The sequence below is a fragment of the Tamandua tetradactyla genome, chromosome 24 (genome assembly GCF_023851605.1).
Source record: "Tamandua tetradactyla isolate mTamTet1 chromosome 24, mTamTet1.pri, whole genome shotgun sequence".
NCBI lineage: Eukaryota > Metazoa > Chordata > Mammalia > Pilosa > Myrmecophagidae > Tamandua > Tamandua tetradactyla.
In genome coordinates, this window is record NC_135350.1 from 32,529,097 (window position 1) to 32,550,266 (window position 21,170).

The 21,170-nt window shown below is 37.5% G+C and overlaps 1 protein-coding gene across 3 annotated transcripts in view; it reads right to left on the reverse strand.

The window, feature by feature from the left end:
- Positions 1-1,528: 1,528 nt before the first annotated feature.
- Positions 1,529-21,170, reverse strand: part of GRID2 (glutamate ionotropic receptor delta type subunit 2) — a 1,588,850-nt gene continuing 1,569,208 nt past the window's right edge. For all 3 annotated transcript variants that reach the window (XM_077142855.1, XM_077142857.1, XM_077142856.1), the window contains 2 exons: positions 5,544-5,784; positions 1,529-2,621 (listed from right to left, as the gene is read on the reverse strand). In XM_077142855.1, the coding sequence (XP_076998970.1) occupies positions 2,199-2,621; positions 5,544-5,784 (664 nt within the window). In that variant the 3' untranslated portion in view covers positions 1,529-2,198. The remainder of the gene's footprint in view (positions 2,622-5,543; positions 5,785-21,170) is intronic.

Here is a 21,170-nt window from a genome sequence, read left to right on the forward strand (position 1 = left end):
AGCTCAAGATAAATTTTCAGAAAAATTCGGTTCGATCTGTGAGAATAAGCATTTTCATACTTCACAGTTAAGACTTCAATAGTATGAGAGCAAGTTTAGAAAACATTTTTATTAGACAAAGTATTTAGACAAATTATACACAGAAAGCTCTGCCACTCTTAACTGAGGCCTCCAAAAAGTAGTTTGTGTATTTGTATAATAGGCAATACATCAAAATAGGCCTATTTTTAAATATTGTACATGGTTAACAGTTTGTTGATAGCTAAAATCACTGCAACATCTGGTATGCCCCTATATAGCTTGTTGTAAAGATTTTTTGTTTGTTTGTTTTAAAATCAGAGTTGTGAATGAGATCATGAAACGTTACAAGGGAAAACAAGTTGTGCATGCACTTAAGTACTTGTTACCCTGGAAACAAAATGATTTTTTGCATGATAAGAAATTTTTCTGCCTTACACAGTAGACAATATTTGAAGATTTAGTACAAAAACAGTGACAGTACAAGATGCTCCCCAGAACAGAATTAGCATCAAAATAGAATATACCTTAAGAATATACTTTTAAATTTCTCCTAAAGCAAATCACATAGGTTGATTCCTACATCAATCTTAGCCATGGTATGAATTAGATTAAAATAAGTTTATGGCTGCATCAAAACATAGGATAAGTTCTTGCTTCCTACTTACCATGTTTTAATTTTTAAGGATTACAAACAAAGTTCATTCTACATTTCTAACAGGTAAGAATGCTACTTTAAAAGGGTTGTGCACAAAGAGGCACTGTTTTTGCTGTCATCCTTCTATACACTTGGCACTAATGTAAAAAATACATTAACTCTTCCAAACAGAACTGAATAAAAAAGGGGGTTAAGCTGAGAGCCCAGTATGGTTATTATATTTTCTTCTTTAGGATAACATATGACAACAATTAAGGCCACATCAATATTTCTTACGGGCTCTCCCCCATCAGAGTTATTATATTGACTGGCTTACTGCTTTGGAAGAGAATTTATTAACCTTTAATGATCTATGTTTAAACTCTTACAGAGCATTCTATGTGCTGTTGTGGATGTGATTCAGCTAATAGCATTTTCCACTTAGATCATTAATTAAAAGTAAAATTACCAAGGTTAGCTTTATACACTGCTGAATAACAAACGCAAAACTCATTCAAATGAGTTACATCTAGGAACAAATATTAAACGCCCTGGATGTTTTAATAACAAAAGTATAAAATATTCTCTGTTGGCAAACGATGCGAGTCAGAATAATATTAAAGCAACCTGCCTTTTCTAACTGAAAAGAACCTCTGCACTATACATATTTCCTGTGTACAATACTTTGTTTTTTAAAACTAAAGCTTTATTAAATGAATTGCAATAGCAATGGCTGCCTTTATATATATATATATATATATATATATATATATATATACATTATATAGGTGCGTATATATGTATATATATATGAGATACTAATTTATTTAACACAATAGAGGCTTCTGCCATTTGATAAAGTTTACTGTACATAAGAAAAAAGTTTCAATACTGTACAATCGCATAAAGGTCATATGCACTGTTGCAGTGCAAGAATAATTTTAACTGTAGTCTTGACTGGCATATTAATGGCTTTTTGTAATCCTACAAAATTGCATTCTCATATTCTGTGGCCTGAATGGTCTTTAAATTGTTTTATAAACACTGCAGGGGCTGCCTTTGGTCCACAGTTAAAGGACACTCAACAGCAGTGGAGCGTTATATGGATGCAGCAGAAGAATGTAAAAAGACTGAAGTTATTGCAATTATAGGTTTAAAAATAGAGAAACGTTACATAAGAGGCCTTTATGTAAAATTAATCCTGCATATATACTTTTAGTATACTCAGTGCACATTTCCTATACTTGAAGTACAGTATATGAAAAGCGGACTAATAGGATTTGAGTGTACTATATTCTGGGGCAACAAGTTGAGTAATGCAAAAAAAGTGGAGGGGAATGTATGGGAAGAGAAGGAAATAGAGAAAGAAATAGCAGATAGAGAGGAGGGAGAAGGTGGGGAGAAAGAACTAGAATTGTTACTAATCATCTTGATTTTTTTTTTTTTGAAAAAATGTTACATCCATGTTAGTCCCACGATATTACAGTTGCTCCTTGCAAAGGGAGTCCTAAAAAAGAAACAGTGAAGAGCTTTTGTTTGATGCTCAAATGGAGGTGCCTCGGTCTGGATCATTACCCAGATTGAGCCCGAGAGTAGGAGTTGGTTGGTAAGGAATAGATGACATTGTTTTTATAGGACTCCTGAAAAAGCCCCCATTAGGTGCCCTGTGCCTAAAGGGGCCAGTTCGGTGCTCAGGCACGTTGCCAAAAGCGAAACCAGAGGCAGCTTTAGCTGACAGTGTGCGGCTAAGAGTCTGGATCTGCTCTGGGATAAAGGTTGTTGTGGTGATATGAGTGTTCCTGAAATCACTGATTTGCTCCAGTGCTTGTCGTGTTGGCAAAGTGTCAATGTCCAGAGGGGTCAAGTCAATTGACGAGGTGGAAAACTGTTTATGGGGGCTGTCGTCATCTGTGCACAAGCTATTTACACGTCTATGGAGGTGCTCCAGGTCAATTTCCTTGTCATCCTGGAGATGAAGAAAAAGAAGATAAGGTTCTTATCAGTACTAGCTTCCATGGTTAAAAAAAAAAAAAAAAGTAGTTCAGCAAACATGATATGTAATTAACTGAACTTTGGGATTTATTCATTTAACAAATACTTATGGAGCACCTAATATGAGCCAGGCACTGTGCAAGGTCCTGGGGTGGGGTGGCGGTAGGTACCAAGACAATTCTGAGATGATCCCTGTTCTCCAGGTTAGCCATAATAAATATTTGTTCTTGCAGTAAAAGTTCTGAAATGAGCATAAACCACATGCAACTACAAAGACGTGGGGGAGCAGTTAGAGGGGTAACTGCAATTCTATAAGAGCAGGGACAGATCTAGATAAAATTGTACAAATAAAAAGTATGATTTTGACAACTCACACCCCCCACTCCCCACCTCTTCTTTATACATTATTCTTCCTCTTTCGGTTTTTTTTTTTTTAATTCTAAGTTGGATTTTTATTCATTTCTACTACTCATTCCTCATCCCAACTTTCCATTCTTTTTTTTGGTATGCTGTATGGCGGGGGTCACATTTCATTCTTTTCCCATGTGAGTATCCCCTTATTGTAGCACCATTTGTTGAATCTTTGTTTGTTTGCTTGTTTGTTTGGGAAGTGCATGGGCTGGGAATCGAACCCAGGTCTCCCACACAGCAGGCAAAAATTCTAGCACTGAACTCCCTTTGCAGCCCCACAACTTTCCATTCTTAAAGGAAAGTAATACGATATGCTATTTTACAATAAAGTATCAGTGGCCATGAAAGTGTTATTTTTCATAAGCTTTAGGTACATGAGATTGTTTAAGAGAGACAGAGCTCAACACAAAAGGATCAACTTCTAATTGAGAAATTCATAGACTCTAGCTCTAGCACTGGAATGGGACAATATTATTAGGTCAGTGGGACCTTTAAAATTCTCTTTAAGTCAATACATGTGGGAGACAGCTTTAGCTTAAGGTCAGATTTATGCTAAATGGCCTTTAAAGCAAAGATACTTTGAACTAGGCTAATGGCACCCTGACAGGAAGGAGTTTAATAAACAAGAAGGTAGTAAAACCTCAGTTTTGTGGGGTTGAAACCAATGTATAAATCCCTCAGGTGGTTCACTAAAAAATGAGCAATAAAGCCCAATATTTGAAAAATAGAGCTGGCAAGAAATAAAACTATCATTTTCAATCTTGCTTATAGCCAAGCTCAATAAATTAAATTTATATGATTAAAAAAATACCTATTAATCATATGAAGAGAAAATATTTTTTCACGGGATCTGGATTAGATGTTATGTGTTAGAATGGAATATGTATTCTTTTTTCATTGTGCTATTATAGTGTTCCTGGGTGAAGAGTATTTTGACGTGCATCATTGTTTTTCCTTCTCTTTTCTCATTTTAAAATCCAATAAAAATATCCATTAATGCAATATTATTACTACGACTTTAGAGGGTTGAAAGATATAACTTGATAGTTCCCACAGTAACTGTAATGTATCAACAGATATAATAATGCTAAAACTTAATATCATATATAGCAATTCAAAATAGAAGGAGCTTGGGGAGTCCTTAAATTCCCCCAATTTTGAGAATATGAATTCTCGCCTATAATGTTGTATTAATGTGGTCTTCTGTATTGAATCAATGTCAACAGAGATACCAGAAGCTTATTTACAAAGAAAACATTAAAATAAAATATGATTAATTTTTAATTCATGCTCCATTAATTTAGAATCTGTGATCATTCAAACAAATAAGAAGCTAAAACATTATCTTTTCGAAGCCAAGCTTTTCTTTATAAATAATGCTGACCAATTTTGCATATTAGGCAGTAGTAAGGAAATGGTAAACAACTTTAGAAATCAATCTGTTTGAAAGAACACATTACCATGCAAAAATTCATATGCAAATGAGAAGTCATTATTATTTGTGCATTAAAGTGGATCTTCTCAGAATTCCAGCTAGGCGCGAGGTAGTTAACTAAGTTCAAGTTATAGGTAGCATTAAAACTTTCCTTTTATACTATGCCATGAGTCAAACCATTCAGCAAACCCAGGGTGTTCTATCATTTTGGTCTGTGAAGTTTTAGTGATATGATTTCATTTTTATGAAATCATGTCTTGCATTTTTGCTCTGGTGGACATAAGATAAATGCAGCTTTTTTTTTAACTTAGGATTTTCTCTGATAATTAATAAATTCCATATAAAAAATAGATAAAAACAAGGAACAAGGAACTGTCACGTAGAAGAGACATTTGGTGTAACTTTGTAATGATTCTTTCAAAGCTGTGGAAAAAAATTAATATGACCCTGGAGTTAAGCTGACTCCAGAGTGCAGGAGAAAAATTGAATTCTGGATGAGTGCCTAGAGTGGATTTAGTAAGCTTCAGGCCATCAAAGAATGAAAAACATACGATCACTTGTACGGGTCTACATGTAAACAGAAGGATGGAGTCACTGGGAATGAAGAGAAAATCCTAATTATTTTACTTTAGTATTGCATTTCTTATGCCCAGTAATAGAGACTTAGGCAGTTTATATACAGGCTAAACGACTAATTGAATTAAAATAGTAAGCATCTTTTGAACTGGTCAAGGGAATCACAGCCTTAAAAAAAACCATTGACTGAACATCTATCCTGAGATCTGGGAGAAGTTCCGAGCCCATTGTGGCACAGGAAATTGTCAGTCTTTAGAATGCTATAGTCTCCTCTTCATCTATCTGGATGTCCTTACATGGAAATGGGTATTTGTCTCATCAATTTGTACATGTCACAAATTTATTTTCAATCTTCAAAGTAAAAAGAAACAATGACTACACCCAGACCAATATCCTCCTCCTCGCGCTTATCCTCCCTGGAAATGCAGCCTGCCTGTTGCTTCAACTCAAGAGCTGAAACTCTCAGTCAAGTACCTCTTTGGACGGGACCCGGGAGCCTTTCCTCTTGTTCCACCATGTCTCCAGCATGGCTATAAGGCAGGAGAGGACGATTCCAGCAGCCAGGATGCAAAAAACCCCCGCGAAGCTCTTGATGTCCAGGGCACCTCCTTTCTGCTTCGTGTCCACTGAAGAGTACAGGTCACACTGGCCATTCTTAGGCCACCATTTGTGCTTCAGGATGTCCATGTCACCGTTCTGCTGAAGCTCCAGGATCCTTGGGGTAAAGAACATGACTGTTACTGCAGGCGTGGGGATGGCTGTGGCCCGCAGCACACCCATTGCAAGCCCACCTCCAAAGGACAGTGGCTGTCAAGGGGAAACGAATATATAGGTCACCTTGCAGATGGAATGCTGTGAAACCAAAAGCATTGCTGCTTTGATTCTATAGACAAACTTGTGCCACCGTGCTCCCTCCTTCCCTCCCTTCCTCATTTCCTTCGTCTTCTTCCTCTTCTTTTGCTTCATTCGATAGTTCTAAATATCCGCCCCTCCCCGTCCCGGTTTGTTGCAATGTGTTTTTACAATTACATTTCAGAGGCACTGTTTTTATGTGATCTCAAGCTGCTACTGTTCTGCGCTCTTTCCCTGTAGGATGATGCGCTGGATTGTAATGCTTTTATGAAGAACATTTTGCTGCTTGGAGCAAGACGCAGGCATAATATCGCCCAGCATATGCTACCCACAAAGAAATTCAATTAAAAAGATGTCTATTATTTAACACAGTGCGGGAGAGAGCCTTGGGACAAGTTTGAAGTTGATAATATACATCGTTTTTGGTTTTTCATGCAACCGATCTCGTTTCCCTTTTGATGCCAAAGGGGAAATAATCTTACCTTGGAGAGTAAGAAGAAAAAGTTGGCCAGAGGCTTTCAGAAATAGTTAAACTCAAATAAGAAATACCTCGCCCCACCCCTCCATCATTTGGGGACAACAGCAAAGACTGCAGCTATTTTAGCATTAATTTTACAAAGGTTTTTTTCCCTCATTCTAAATTTCCTTAGACTCTACTGAAAATTGCCTTGCTCTGGCCCTTCTCTAGCCACATCTTTTCCCCTCTGTTTAATGCCAGGGCCAAGGCTATGTCACTGTCAGAGTCAGACCTTCCTAGGGTACCCTGGTGTTTTCTTCCCCAGCCGCTCTAAAAGTGTCTACCTTCAGGTACCTCCCCTGGAGAGCAGAGCCCACACCCGGGGTGCACCAGAGGTCTGAGCTGTGCTTACAGAAAATGGTGGACAGAGTCCAGTGTGTGAGATCAGGTGTGCACACCTCCGCGCGGGAAACCCTTCACCGTGCAAGGCAGAGCTGGTGGTGGAAGTGAGGGAGCCTGGGGCTGCTTTCCTGTGGTTCCAGCTCAGTGTAGAGCTCCCACCTATCTTCAAATTCAAAATTCACACTCAACCTCCTAGTGGTTACGAAGGCATATTTGTGAAGATAAGAAGATTGAACATATTTTATCGAACAGCTGCTTAGCTTGATTTGTAATTTTTACATAGTTAGATTTAGGATTTGTGGGCACACATATGGACTCTTGCCCCTGGTCTCAAATTATTGTAGTGAGATTGCTTAGAACTGTAGAGAGAACTAAGCCTATCTGGAAGGAGTAAATTACTTACTTCCCATGATATATTATCTTTTTGCTTTTTCCATGCCATCCATGAGTCTGGATGAATGAGGAAAACCAAAAAGGAAGATTTTTGTGTGTTGGGAATGGGATTAATATTCAGCCAGTTAAACAGGAGTAAGAGCAGCTGTAGGGCTGTGATGGACACTTGGTCTTACAACCCTATCACTCCTTTGGATATTCCCACCTCCTTATCTCAAGTGCCTCATGCTGGCTACTTCCTGGTACTCCAGGATCGACACTGCACTGGAGCCTTCCCCATAGCCTGTACTCTTCTTCCTTCTTCCTTTCTTCTTAAAAAATTGATCTTTCTAAAGCTCTATTGCCTCCCAGTGTTGATCTAAAAACACAGCTAATTTGATTAATTGAGTTTAGTAAAATGATTAAGACTATTAATAGATTATATTTCACCCTTATCCCAGCATCTATCCCAGACAGAAGCATTTCTATTTCCAGAATTCCTCAAGTGTGTTCCATGGGAAACAAGTCCCCGGATGCACTCTGCAAGGAAAGGGTCTACAGTCATAAACTCTGAGAAACATCCACTCGGAGATTTGCAAAGATGGTAGCCTATTAAAGGCCCTAAGAAGTCCTACAGAAAAGAAGCCTGCATGGTTTTAATTCAGCATTTCCCACTTATTTGACCTTCTTACCCATTCCCTGCTCAAGTAACATATATTAATAATTTACGGTGTTAGGGCATTGAGCAACACTTGAGAAATAAGGACTTGATCTAGAAAAGCAACAACTTGTAGGAATTCCTGACACCATGTTAAGTATCATGTACATATATACTTAATCATAGCATCAAAGTTGCTTGATCTATTCATGAATACCATTCATATACGTCGGTAAGTCCTTTGGGAAGGCAGGACTCACCAGTTTGGTGCCTGTTTAGGGCACCATTGAATACCTTGAAGGAAAAACTTAGTGATCTCTGAAAAAGTAATTCATCTTAAATTTGAGTTCATGGGTATAAGTAGAAATAAAAGAAAATTCAGCAAAATGTGCTCGGTGAGAATATATGTGGGCCCAAAAAGAGATTCCAGGTTTCCCTGCCCCCACCATTGGCCAGTATAATAGCATGCAGCATCATTTGCAATAGCTTGTGGTTATTTGTTTAATGTCTGCCCCTTTGCAGAAGGCGTGCACACCATCCTCCAAACTGCCAACAGAGAGCCGGTGCACATTTTTTTTTGGTTGAATGTACTCAAAATGCATTTGGTAAACGAACCCTTCTTATGTCCTTTTTTCTCAGGTCATGTTCTTGTTTCTTTTATTTGATGCAATTTCCTAATTTATTCCATCTCCTTCTAACCATCTATTCATTCAGTATATATTTGAGTGACTTTGTGCCAGGCATTTCCTTGGGTACAGAATTTACGTTAAATCATGATTACATATTTCAGCCAGACCTACCAAGGAAATACTGTGAAACTGTTCATTCTTAATACCGTCCTTGTATATTGATTCATTCATCATTCATGCATTCATTTAAGAGATTATCTACCCCAACACTTCCTTTTCAGTGGTATTTGTGATTCCCAGGTTTCAGTCAATTACTGTCTCCTTATTTTTTCTACACTTAGAAAACATTTTGGTTGAAAAGATAATTATTGAAGCGTATATACCATACCCATTTCAATTCCAATAGGAGTTAAGGGTCTTAAATCAAAAGAATTTGTTTAATTGCAAAATTCTAAGCTTCAGAGAGCTGGGATCTGACGGAGAGGAAAGGAGGGAAGGAACTTCTCTAGTTCCTTCAGGGAGCATCAGATCATGCAGATCTTTTAATAAGGTTAACTTCATGTCTCTGAAGCATAGTTGGCTGAGGCATTGCACGAAGACCTCATGTCTGGACATATGCAGAGCAATGGACAGTAGGATCTCTCATCCAAGATCTTGAAATCTTTAGCTCCCAAAAGATTCCAGGAATATGGGTTGGCATGGAAGGAAGTGTTGTCAGGAAAGGAAGTGTTCTCTAAGCCCAGAATTCTCTCATAAAATCTTGCCACAAAATTGAATGTTCCCGGAAATTCCACCAGGAATGTCTTACCATGCCCTCCTTTTAGTTACTTAACAAAAAACTTATTCAAAGATTAGGTGAAGAAAATTTAGCAAATGTAGTGCATTGCCTAAAAGAATGATAGCGTGGACATTTATTTAAAATAGAGAGGTATTTTCTCTTTTCAGATAGTCAAACAGCACCGGCACCTTTAAATGAGACTTGAAAACACATTTAAGGGAAAGCCTTGCTTTTTAATGATAAACAACATTGATATGTGTGTGTATGCGTGTCTACTATAGTGCAAGAGCCTAGTTGCAAAATTCTTAATGCGTGCAAAGAAACCAAAAAGTTTTGGTTCCGCGCAACGATTGTATTTTTGCTATGAACGCAGTTTCCACAAGGTGGCAGCCTTTGCTCACAGACAGCTGGGTGTCACTGCAGGTGCTGTTAACCTTGTGTGATTTTGAAATGTGCAAAATAGGGACTTCCTGGTGCTGTAAATACTGACATTATTAGAAACAAAGTTAGATATTGTATGACGAACAATTGAATGGCTAAAGCCTCCTGTTGGGGTGTAGACAGAGATGTTCTCCATTTTTACCCCAGGTGATGACAGTACATATGAGGGTTGTTGTGATGAGAAGTCAATGAGGCTGGGTATATTAAAGCTTCTTGTCGTTGCTTAGCTCTTAGGAGGCTACACAAACGGAAAAGCTGGGTTTATTGTCAGTAAGCGCGACTGCCATTCTTTCTTTGGACCTTTTCTAGTGCGCGCTTCCTAACGGAGAGTCATATTCCCATTTGAATCACCGAATGATTGGTTCGCTGACAAGAACATGGCATTTCCTGCTTTGTCTAAGAACATTTGCGACCTCATTGAACAGAGGAATTGTAGAAGTCCATCTTCAATTTGAAAATGGTTAATAGATCAATTCTGCGTGCACCAACTGCTTTATTGATATAAATGAGCATATTTCAGGAGAAGGGAGTAGGAAAGAAAAAGATACTTCTTTCATATTCAAAAAAATAATCAGCAGAGTTGAGGCATTCATCACGAAGTCTTTTTTTTTTTTTTTTGCTTACTTCCAAGATAATCTCATTTGTGTAGGAACTGAACTAATTATTGATCACTACCATCTTTACTCACTAGCCTAGCAATTGACTTTCAAATTAATTTATTTATAACAAAAACAGGTTGTTGAAAGATGGATACAAATTTCTAAACTTATCTAGTCACCTGGATAACTTTAATTTTGCCTTTGGATACTATAGCAATCTAAAGGTTCCTTTCTAGTTTTTCTGGAATCATGGCTTTTAGGTAAATTCCTAGTAAACCAACTGTAAAAAAAAAATGCCAGTTATCTGAGAAAAATGACACCTGACCTTTCAGACATTTCTTTTAGGAAAGAGCTTCGGAATAATCAGGGATTTTTTTTTTTTTCAAAATAATTGAGAAATTCTTTTTGTGTCATTTCTGTAGGAAATCCTGTGATTCCTTTGAGACTGGGTTATACCCACCCTCATGGTCCTAGAAGCAAAAACTATTACAATGGAAAGCGCTGCAGACAGCATCTAGTATGTCCACCTCCTTTATTCTATATCTATACCTATTCTATAGATAAGGAAATCAAGTCATAAAGAGCAATGGTTCCCCCGAATAGTCACATTAAAATACACATAAAAAACAACTTATGTGGCACACCGGAGTCATCAGCGGCTGTTTGCAGCCCGAGATGAGAGGTCTGAGGTGGTGGGTGGGGTACAGAGCTCCACTGCCTCATCAGGGCTAAAGAGAGTAACATTTTAGCAATGTCTGAGTACATCAGCCAAGATCTGCTAGGAAGCTCTGCTTTAGAGATTAAAGACATTTTCAGGAACTCCCTGAAGTAGTAGCAAGTAGTTAAATTGGGATCAGAACTCTGACCTGTCTTCTAATACATTTTCTTTCACTACTGAACACTGCCTCTAATAGGTAACTATTTAGAGAAGAGCTATCTCTTTTAGTTTCAGAGATTTGTTAGACCCTGAGTAAAAATGTCATCAGTATGTTTCCTCTAAACCTAACAATATAATTGTTGTGCGATTATAAATATATTCATATTATAATTCTGGTGTGCAAAAAAAATGTTGCTATCTCTATATCTTAATTGATCTTCTTTAGGAGAATTTGCCTGCTGAGCAGTGGAAACAAAAACTAAATTTAACCCATGTGATTTAAAATGTAATCAGATCCAGTCATTTTAAATGCTACTCGAGAGCATTCTCAACACCTCTGGACTCTCCCCTTTTCCCTGGTGGACAACATTATGCCCTCCATGTTTGGAAGTGGGGGGGGGTTGAAGGAGCTGGCCTCTTGCTGGTCCTTGGGTGTGCTCTGGAATCTGTCCTTTGATGTATAATGGGCTGGGATAAGTCCTTAGGTATTAATTGTTAACTGCTGCTGAAGTCGGTGGAGGCTTCAAGTCTGCTGAAGTTGGCTGATGTCTTTTTCAGCTCTTGAAGGACTGTGAGCTCCTCTCTGCTGGCTCGGCTTCCTTTGGCCCTCTGGGATGCTGTGGACCCTTCTCAGCCTCTGCCATTTTCTTCATCCAGCTCCTGAAGATCCTGGAGCCCTTCAGAAGTACTATGGTGTCACCTGGTCACTCACGGTAGAGGGTCACAAGGCAGTGCCATTTGCTCTAACTCAGTATTCAGAACACATGGGAGAAAGGGAAGCCTGGGAATGGAGACAGAAGCTTTGCTTTCTTCCTGACTATGCTGCTCTGGCTTCTCAACCATCGGAGGCCTTTTCTGATGGTCCAGAGCCTGGTGTGCCCAGTGAGCTCCCCTCGGAGACCCTAAAGGAAGGGAGGCATCGGGTCTTCTACCCTTAACCTTCAACTTGTCCACCTCCCATCCCTGCTCTCTCTTACCAACCTCTTAGCCAGAAGAGGTGGGACTTTCCTTTCCTGTATTGCATATTCTTCTTACTTTAAGTCCTCAAGCTTCTGGGCTGGCATGGTGAAAGGGAATTCTTGTTACATAATGACAGAAACACTGTAATGACAGAAACACTATGATCTGAGGCTTCCAGGCATTTCAGGGAGGCAACTTGGAGGTAGCAATTGGTGTGGACGGAAAAAATTGTCTTAATATTTCAAAATATTATGTCTTATTGCATACTTATAGACTTTATGCAACCAAAATTAGAAAGATATTTAGGTTGGACTTCAAATACTTACTAGTATTTCTTTTTGTTTGAAAATTTTACAATGAATGTGTATTTATTTTGGAAGAAAAAAATCATGTTTTCAAGGCATTTTTGTTCCCTATGATTCATTTGTGAGAATGAATATATATATATGTACGTATATACACAGCACACACTTCTCACATATTTTAGGGAAAGCCAAAATTAAATTGAGCAATGATTGAAAACAGTTCAGAATTTTGTTGTACTATGACACACTGCATGAAGGTGTTTCTTTAAAAATATCCCTTTTTATCTATTTTATTATTCAACTGTGTGATAGTATTTAAGCAAGGTGACCTTAATTAACATATTCAAATAAGAAACCAAATAGCTTACAAAGTAAACCATGATTCCTGAGATTGCAAGACATAAACAAAAAGCCAATATATTCTACAGTAAATTGATGCTCTTTACCCTGTGAACTTTTCATGCAGGTTTGTAATACTTCAGCTGTAGAGTCACGAGTGCTTCCTCCTCTCCTTTACCTCCACAGCAATGTAAATAATGTATGAATTAAGGTAAACTCTGTACTACTTTCCTAGCTGCTAAAATGGACACCATAGAATGGGCTGGTTTACAACAGGAATTTATTGGCCCATAGTTTCAAAGGCTAAAAGGTTTGTTCCTTCCAGGGTCAATATCTTCTGACTGGCCAGCAATCTTTGGGGTTCCTCAGCTTTTCTGTCCCATGGAACCCTCTTTGGGGTTGGTTTGTCTTCCAGCTTCTGCCTGCTCCCCATAGCTTCTTTTTTCCAAGTCCAATTTCCTTTGCTTATGGGGACTTTAGCCATTTTGTATTAAGGCCCACGTGAATCAATTTATGAACACCTGAACTAATAACATCTTCAAAGATCCTATCTACAAATGGGTTCACCTCCACAGAATCAAGGTTTGGGACATAAACATGTCTTTTGTGGGGAACATGATTCAATCCCAACATACTCCAAGAGATAAACCCTCAAGTCACAGTGATTTAATGAAATGAAAGCATATTATATGCTCATGTAAAGTCCTATGCAGGTGTGGGAAGCAGCTGTCCACATGGTTACTCAGGAACCTAAGCGCCTTCCATCTTGTGGCCCCAGATCGCCAAGTGCCTTGGAATGCTTCACTTCCTGCTGAGGTTAGGAAGCATGAGTGTGGAGGAGACATGCTCACCTCATACCCACAGCAGTCCTAGAATGGGCTCCAATCTCCTCTGCTCATATTCCTTAGGTAAGAACATGACTCCAACTAAATGTGAGAGACTGAGTAATGTAATCCCATTCCAGCAATTATATTACAGAGATAACCGGACATAAAGAAGAGGAGTGCACATCTTTTTTCTTTTTTTTTGCATAGGCAGGTACCAGGAATTGAACCCAGGTCTCCAGCATGGCAGGTGAGAACTCTACCTGTTGAGCCACCGTGGCCCACCCGAGTGCACATCTTTTAAAGAGCTAGATCTTACTTAAGATAAGACTATGGATCTTCTAGTCAACAAACATGGCAGTGTAGGATCCTCTGGGTTTCCATTCCCCCCCAAAATCTTCAAGCAACCACCTCAAACTGGCAGAGCCATCTTCTTCAGAGCTTCAGAAAATAGAGGGTATTCTTATATCCTAAAATAATATTTTATAACTGGTGATCAAATGAGGCTGAATATAGAAAATAATGTTCTATAATGATACTTTCCATATAGTTCCACAGGATTTTTGTCTTTCCACATTTCCTGAAGTTTATACTACCTCTCATAATCCAGCTGTCAGGAATCTGAAGAGATCAGGTCCTGAGGCTCAGCCCCATACAGCAATTTCCTTTCTCATGCACCAGATCCATCACTCTGGTGTAAGCCCTGTTTGGTATCAAGGGCCATCTCACCCCTGGACTGAGCTCTCTCTCTGACTGAAGATCTGCCGACAGTGGAAAATGAAGGTTACTTGCCCCACTACTTATTAATGCTTAATGCCACTTATCACTGAGAAAGAAATTCGGAAGTATCTAAAAATACATATATTTTTTGACATTCTGAGTAGATCTATTTTGGCCTATAATACTCACATTATTAAATTCACCTAGTGGGTTTATACTAAATTTTCCTTTCCATGATTACTGAGAAGGAGTTAATAATATGCAGACTATTTTCAGAAAAAAAAATCAGCTTAGTAGGTTGTTCATTCATTCATTACTTCTTTTCCTTTGGTCTTGGAAAATGAAAGTAAATTTTGATGAAAGCAAAAGTACTTATCAAAGATTCAGATTTAGGCATTCAATTAAGTATAGCAGTGCTCTGATTGGCATATCTGATATCTCAATTTGAATGTCTAAGTTATAAAAACAGATTCTATCAATTTCTTGTCTATTTTTTTTCCTTCGGCAAAATCTCCTATGATTACTTAGTCTTGTTAGATGCAACAACTATTTACTGATAACATTTAATACCTAAGTAACACCAAATAGCCTAAGGGAGACTTAAAAGCTATTTCCTGGGCGGGCCGCGGTGGCTCAGCGGGCAGAGTGCTTGCCTGCTATGCCGGAGGACCTCGGTTCGATTCCCGGTCCCAGCCCATGTAACAAAAACGGAGAAACAAAATACAATAAAACAAGAAAATGTTTAAAAGATGTTTCCCTTTCTTCCTCCTTTCCTTCCTTCTATCCTTCCTTCCTTCTCTCTGTCTTTCCTTTAAAAAAAAAAAAAAAAAAAAAAAAAAAAAAAAGCTATTTCCTTTTTAAAATTGAACTGCTAACTAGTTCTTCCAGTTAGTTGAGCCAAAGGCCTGTTGCTTTAAGACACACAATTCACTAAGATTGCCTAAGATTATATAGGTGAATTAGCATCCTTACCCTTTCAAGTAAGTTTATGAATATTATCTTTTAGAAAGGCGTCAGCAAACTTCTTCTGTAAAAGGTCAGATATTAAACATTTTAGTTTTTTGGGCCATATGGTGTCTGTGGCAACTAGTCAACTCTGCCTTTGTAGTTGTAAGCAGTCACAGACAATACTTAACAAATGGATTATAGATTTAACAAATACTTAAACAAATGGGCATGGCTATGTCATAATAAAACTTCATGTACAAAAATAGGTTGCAAGCCAGACTTGGCTGGCTGACTGCAGCTTGGCCACGTGTTTTAGACTCCCCAAAACAAATAATTAAATGAAGTCAACAAGGTCCCATTTTGCTGATAAAGATATTTAAGATCAATGACTTGAGTGATTTGACCAAAGACACAGCATTAGACAGTATCAGGGTCAATTTTCGAACCAGAGACTTTGGATCTTATTCCATTACCCTTTCAACTGTCTGCATGGCAGCATGTTATTGTAATATGTGTGTGCCTTTAAATGAGATCATGTGTGGATTTTATATTTGACCAAGTTGAGAAAGAATTTCATGCACACATTGTTTAGTGACAGTGGTGACAATGGGAGCACAATCCTTAAAATGAATTTGGATTTCTTTGGTTTTCTGGTTATGTTGTAGCATACATCTAAGCATTTATCATGAGAATGGGCCTGACCCATGTACCAAGGAATGACTGCCTTAACTGCTCAGGATCAGGTAATATTTGTGATCTAAGACCTACATTTGCTCAATTATCTTCTAGGCGTAAGACCTTCATTTACTCATCATCTTCTAGGCAGCTTTCACTTGAAATCAAGGGGATCCAAGAAGATATTATACTACCAAAAAGAACTTCCAGGGAAGTGCTTGTGATTAGATTGGGTAAGACAATCAACTGAGGCAGACAAGGTATAGATCTTTTAATCAAAAGATAGAAAAAATAGTTTTTGATTATGTGTGACTAGAAGTGCTATAAAGTAATTAGATGCTTTTCAGTGTTGGTCAAGAATTACTATGCGTAATTGATGAGAATGACAGCGTGTTACTACTGGAAAGAATCTGGGCAATGAGGCCATATTTCAGTGCTGCCAATGAGGTGAAGTAACCTGCCCAGCTCCCTGCTGCGGGGCTGAATCAGCAGGACTGGATTTAATTATGAGCTCAGTTATTGTTAAAGACAATTTATCAGAGGCCTGTATAAAAAGAGGAAGTTTCCTGTGCTGCTTCAAACCTGATGTCTCAGTCTCAAAGCTGCAAGAGATAATTTGATGAAGCCTTTAATTGCACAGTTCTGGTTTTCTTATTAAAAAAAAATACCATCCATTTCCTTGTGTAGTAGCTAATGTCTTCCTAAGGCATCCACTTTTCTGCTTATAGGAAATAAACTGTAAAATTTATCCAGAGTACCTGTTTTCAAAGGCAACAATAATGATAAATGCATGCATAACACCACAAAGTTTATAAAAAGCACTTATCAAAAACACTGCATAGCATTTGCTTTACTTCTTAAAATAACAGTGTGAGAGATAAATTATTTAAGTGTTCATTTATTAATTGCACCCCCCTCCCTATTCTTACAGAAAGTGTTACTGAGGTTGATGTTATTATGTTCTTGTTTTACACCTGAGGAAATTAAGGCTTGGTGTAAAGAGAATTTTCAAAGGCTACATGTTGATAAGCTGTCCAGCCCCTTCTCAAATTCAGGTCTTCTGACTTCTGAGTTTCCTTCCAGGAAACCATTAAGATCTTCATTACCCCTAAAGAAACTCTGTATAAATAAAAGCAGCCTCTTTATTTCCTGTTTTTTTTTTTTTTTAATTAACTGAGGGCTTGACTACTTAAGTTTCTTGGATAACACATGTTCCATTGTATCCATTTACAAACATCACTCTCTGTGTTACACATCCTGATGTCCCCAGAGAGTCACATAAATGTCGCATGAGTTCATTAATCTCTGTGCGATTAAAGTAAACATCAGATGAATTCATTATCATGAGGCACTTAGGGGACCTTGCTGATGTCATCAAAATAGGGAAGTGTGTTTAGAATAAGGAAGTCATGTTCTGAAATCTTGTCTTGACTCAGTGTGAGTCAACATATCGTGAAGTTTCTAATTTATAAAATGCAGGTCTTCATGTTATCCCAAAGAAGTTTTCCCTTAGAATTTAAACAAAATTGCATAAAGTATTATCAAATAATACTTTATTTTGAAAACTGTGCATTATTTATTCTTTAGTGATTACAAATTGTTATTCAAATATTTGATGACACTTTTGTCATCTTTACAAATCACATGTTTTATAAGTTTGTTATTTGATTAAAGATGAGACTTACATTGAAATACTTGGTGCCCATTCAAACTGATTTCTTTAGGTTAGAGTCACACCTTTCAATCACAAGTCTTGCACTGCCTAATGGGGCAAAATCAGCCTTCTTCACAGAAAAGCAATTGCTTGAAAAATCAAATTAGCAACACGATAGATTTCAAGACTTTGGTGGCTAGTGAACTTTAATTATTATATATTTTATGTGTTTATGCTGGCAGTAAAAGTCAAGCACTCATTATATAAATGGCAGACATGATCTTTCATAAAATGAGTGCTGGGTGGCAAATGAATAGATAATCAAGATAATGAAAGCAAGCCAGAGAGATGCTGGAGAGCTGAAAAGACCCAGACAATGTCTCCGACTGAGAGAGGGCATAATTGCAATTGGAAAGAGAACACTTTTGGTGATCTTTTAAAATGTCAGCTTCATCCTTAAGCTCGGTGTGATATTTGGGTTATAGGGTAAAGGGGAAAATTTCTTTCATTCTTCAGTGAGAGGCTGGCAGTGATTAGCTCTGCTTAGAGTCACTCTGGGCAATACAAAATCTTCTTAAGTAGACCTTTCAAATGCATGTTTATGGAAAAGTGTCATAAAGTCAAACTTATTTTGCTTAGTTTTAATATAATTTTTTGAAGTTTTCAAATCTTAAATTTGAAAAGTCTGACAATTAAATCTTAAAATAAGTGGGATCTTAAAGTGTGTCTGTGAATAAAATGGGATAAAGATCATGATATCTTTCCTTGATTGGCAGCATTAACAGAGAAGATTATGGAAAAAGATGCGTTTTGAAGGAACAGATATCCTCTTGAATATTTGCATAAACACTGAACTCTCTATAAATTGAATCACAATTTAAAAGTATGGAAGGAATTCATTTTTCTAAGAGCTGCTATAGTAGGTGCATTCATAACTGGAGAATTCATGTGTAAAGCAAATGGCTAAGTTAGGGACTGCATATTGAGATATGATTAAAAAAACTCAGGGCATATTTGTAATAAAGTTCTTAGATAAATTCAGTACATGTAATTAAAACTCTCAGCCAAGAGTCAGATCATTAATAATAATAAAACTCTGAGAAAATAATTTTATTATGTTTTACTTTTGTTTTCATAGGTGGAAATTCTAGAGGCTTTAAAAAATTATTTTCTAAGTTTCTAAGTGCATTGTGTTATATTTAGCATTATTCCAGTCCTGCTGGGAAAGTGTTTCGAGTTCTTTAGCTAAGAGTGTTCAGACAGTAACAACATAAACTTTTCTGAAGATGACTTAAATCAGGAAAACAATCAATTTCTCTTTATATATATATATATATATATATATATATATATTTTTACGTGAATCTTCATGGCTACTTTATTGGCAATAGCTTAAAACCAGAAACAACCAAACGTCCTTCAGTGAGGTGAGCTGTTAAACAAACCGTGGTACACCCACATTATGGAACACAACTCAGCAATAAGGACGAACAAATTATGGACATATACAGCTTGGATGATACTCAAGAGCATTATGCTCAGTGAAATCTCTGATTCCATTTACATGGCATTCTCAAAACCACACAATCATAGAGAACAGATTAGAGGCTGCCAGGGATAAAGGATGGGATGGGTAACTTAGAAGGGGCAGCAAGAGGGAGATCTTTGTGGTGATGGAGCAGTTTTGTTTACTGCATAGAACCACACACGCACTTAGTACTCACGTCAGTTTTTTTTTTTTATTAATTAACGGAAAAAAGAAATTAACCCAACATTTAGAAATCATACCATTCTACATATGCAATCAGTAATTCTTAACATCATCACATAGATGCATGATCATCGTTTCTTAGTACATTTGCATCGGTTTAGAAGAACTAGCAACACAACCGAAAAAGATATAGAATGTTAATATAGAGAAAAAAATAAAAGTAATAATAGCAAAAACAAAACAAAAACCTATAGCTCGGATGCAGCTTCATTCAGTCTTTTAACATGATTACTTTACAATTAGGTATTATTGTGCTGTCCATTTTTGAGTTTTTGTATCTAGTCCTGTTGCACAGTCTGTAGCCCATCAGCTCCAATTACCCATTATCTTACCCTGTTTCTAACTCCTGCTGAACTCTGTTACCAATGACATATTCCAAGTTTATTCTCGAATGTCGGTTCACATCAGTGGGACCATACAGTATTTGTCTTTTAGTTTTTGGCTAGACTCACTCAGCATAATGTTCTCTAGGTCCATCCATGTTATTACATGCTTCATAAGTTTATCCTGTCTTAAAGCTGCATAATATTCCATCGTATGTATATACCACAGTTTGTTTAGCCACTCTTCTGTTGATGGACATTTTGGCTGTTTCCATCTCTTTGCAATTGTAAATAACGCTGCTATAAACATTGGTGTGCAAATGTCCGTTTGAGTTTTTGCCCTTAATTCCTTTGAGTAGATTCCCAGCAATGGTATTGCTGGGTCGTATGGCAATTCTATATTCAGCTTTTTGAGGAACCGCCAAACTTCCTTCCACAGTGGTTGCACCATTTAACATTCCCACCAACAGTGGATAAGTGTGCCTCTTTCTTCACATCCTCTCCAGCACTTGTCATTTTCTGTTTTGTTGATAATGGCCATTCTGGTGGGTGTGAGATGATATCTCATTGTGGTTTTGATTTGCATTTCTCTAATGGCCAGGGACATTGAGCATCTCTTCATGTGCCTCTTGGCCATTTGTATTTCCTCCTCTGAGAGGTGTCTATTCAAGTCTTTTTCCCATTTTGTAATTGGGTTGGCTGTCTTTTTGTTGTTGAGTTGAACAATCTCGTTATAAATTCTGGATACTAGACCTTTATCTGATATGTCATTTCCAAATATTGTTTCCCATTGTGTAGGCTGTCTTTCTACTGTCTTGATGAAGTTCTTTGATGCACAAAAGTGTTTAATTTTGAGGAGTTCCCATTTATTTATTTCCTTCTTCAGTGCTCTTGCTTTAGGTTTAAGGTCCATCAAACTGCCTCCAATTGTAAGATTCATAAGATATCTCCCTACATTTTCCTCTAACTGTTTTACGGTCTTAGACCTAATGTTTAGATCTTTGATCCATTTTGAGTTAACTTTTGTGTAGGGTGTGAGATATGGGTCTTCTTTCATTCTTTTGCATATGGATATCCAGTTCTCTAGGCACCATTTGTTGAAGAGACTGTTCTGTCCCAGGTGAGTTGGCTTGACTGCCTTATCAAAGATCAAATGTCCATAGATGAGAGGGTCTATATCTGAGCACTCTATTCGATTCCATTGGTCGATATATCTATCTTTATGCCAATACCATGCTGTTTTGACCACTGTGGCTTCATAATATGCCTTAAAGTCAGGCAGCGCGAGACCTCCAGCTTCGTTTTTTTCCCTCAAGATGTTTTTAGCAATTCGGGGCACCCTGCCCTTCCAGATAAATTTGCTTATTGGTTTTTCTATTTCTGAAAAATAAGTTGTTGGGATTTTGATTGGTATTGCATTGAATCTGTAAATCAATTTAGGTAGGATTGACATCTTAACTATATTTAGTCTTCCTATCCATGAACACGGTATGCCCTTCCATCTATTTAGGTCTTCT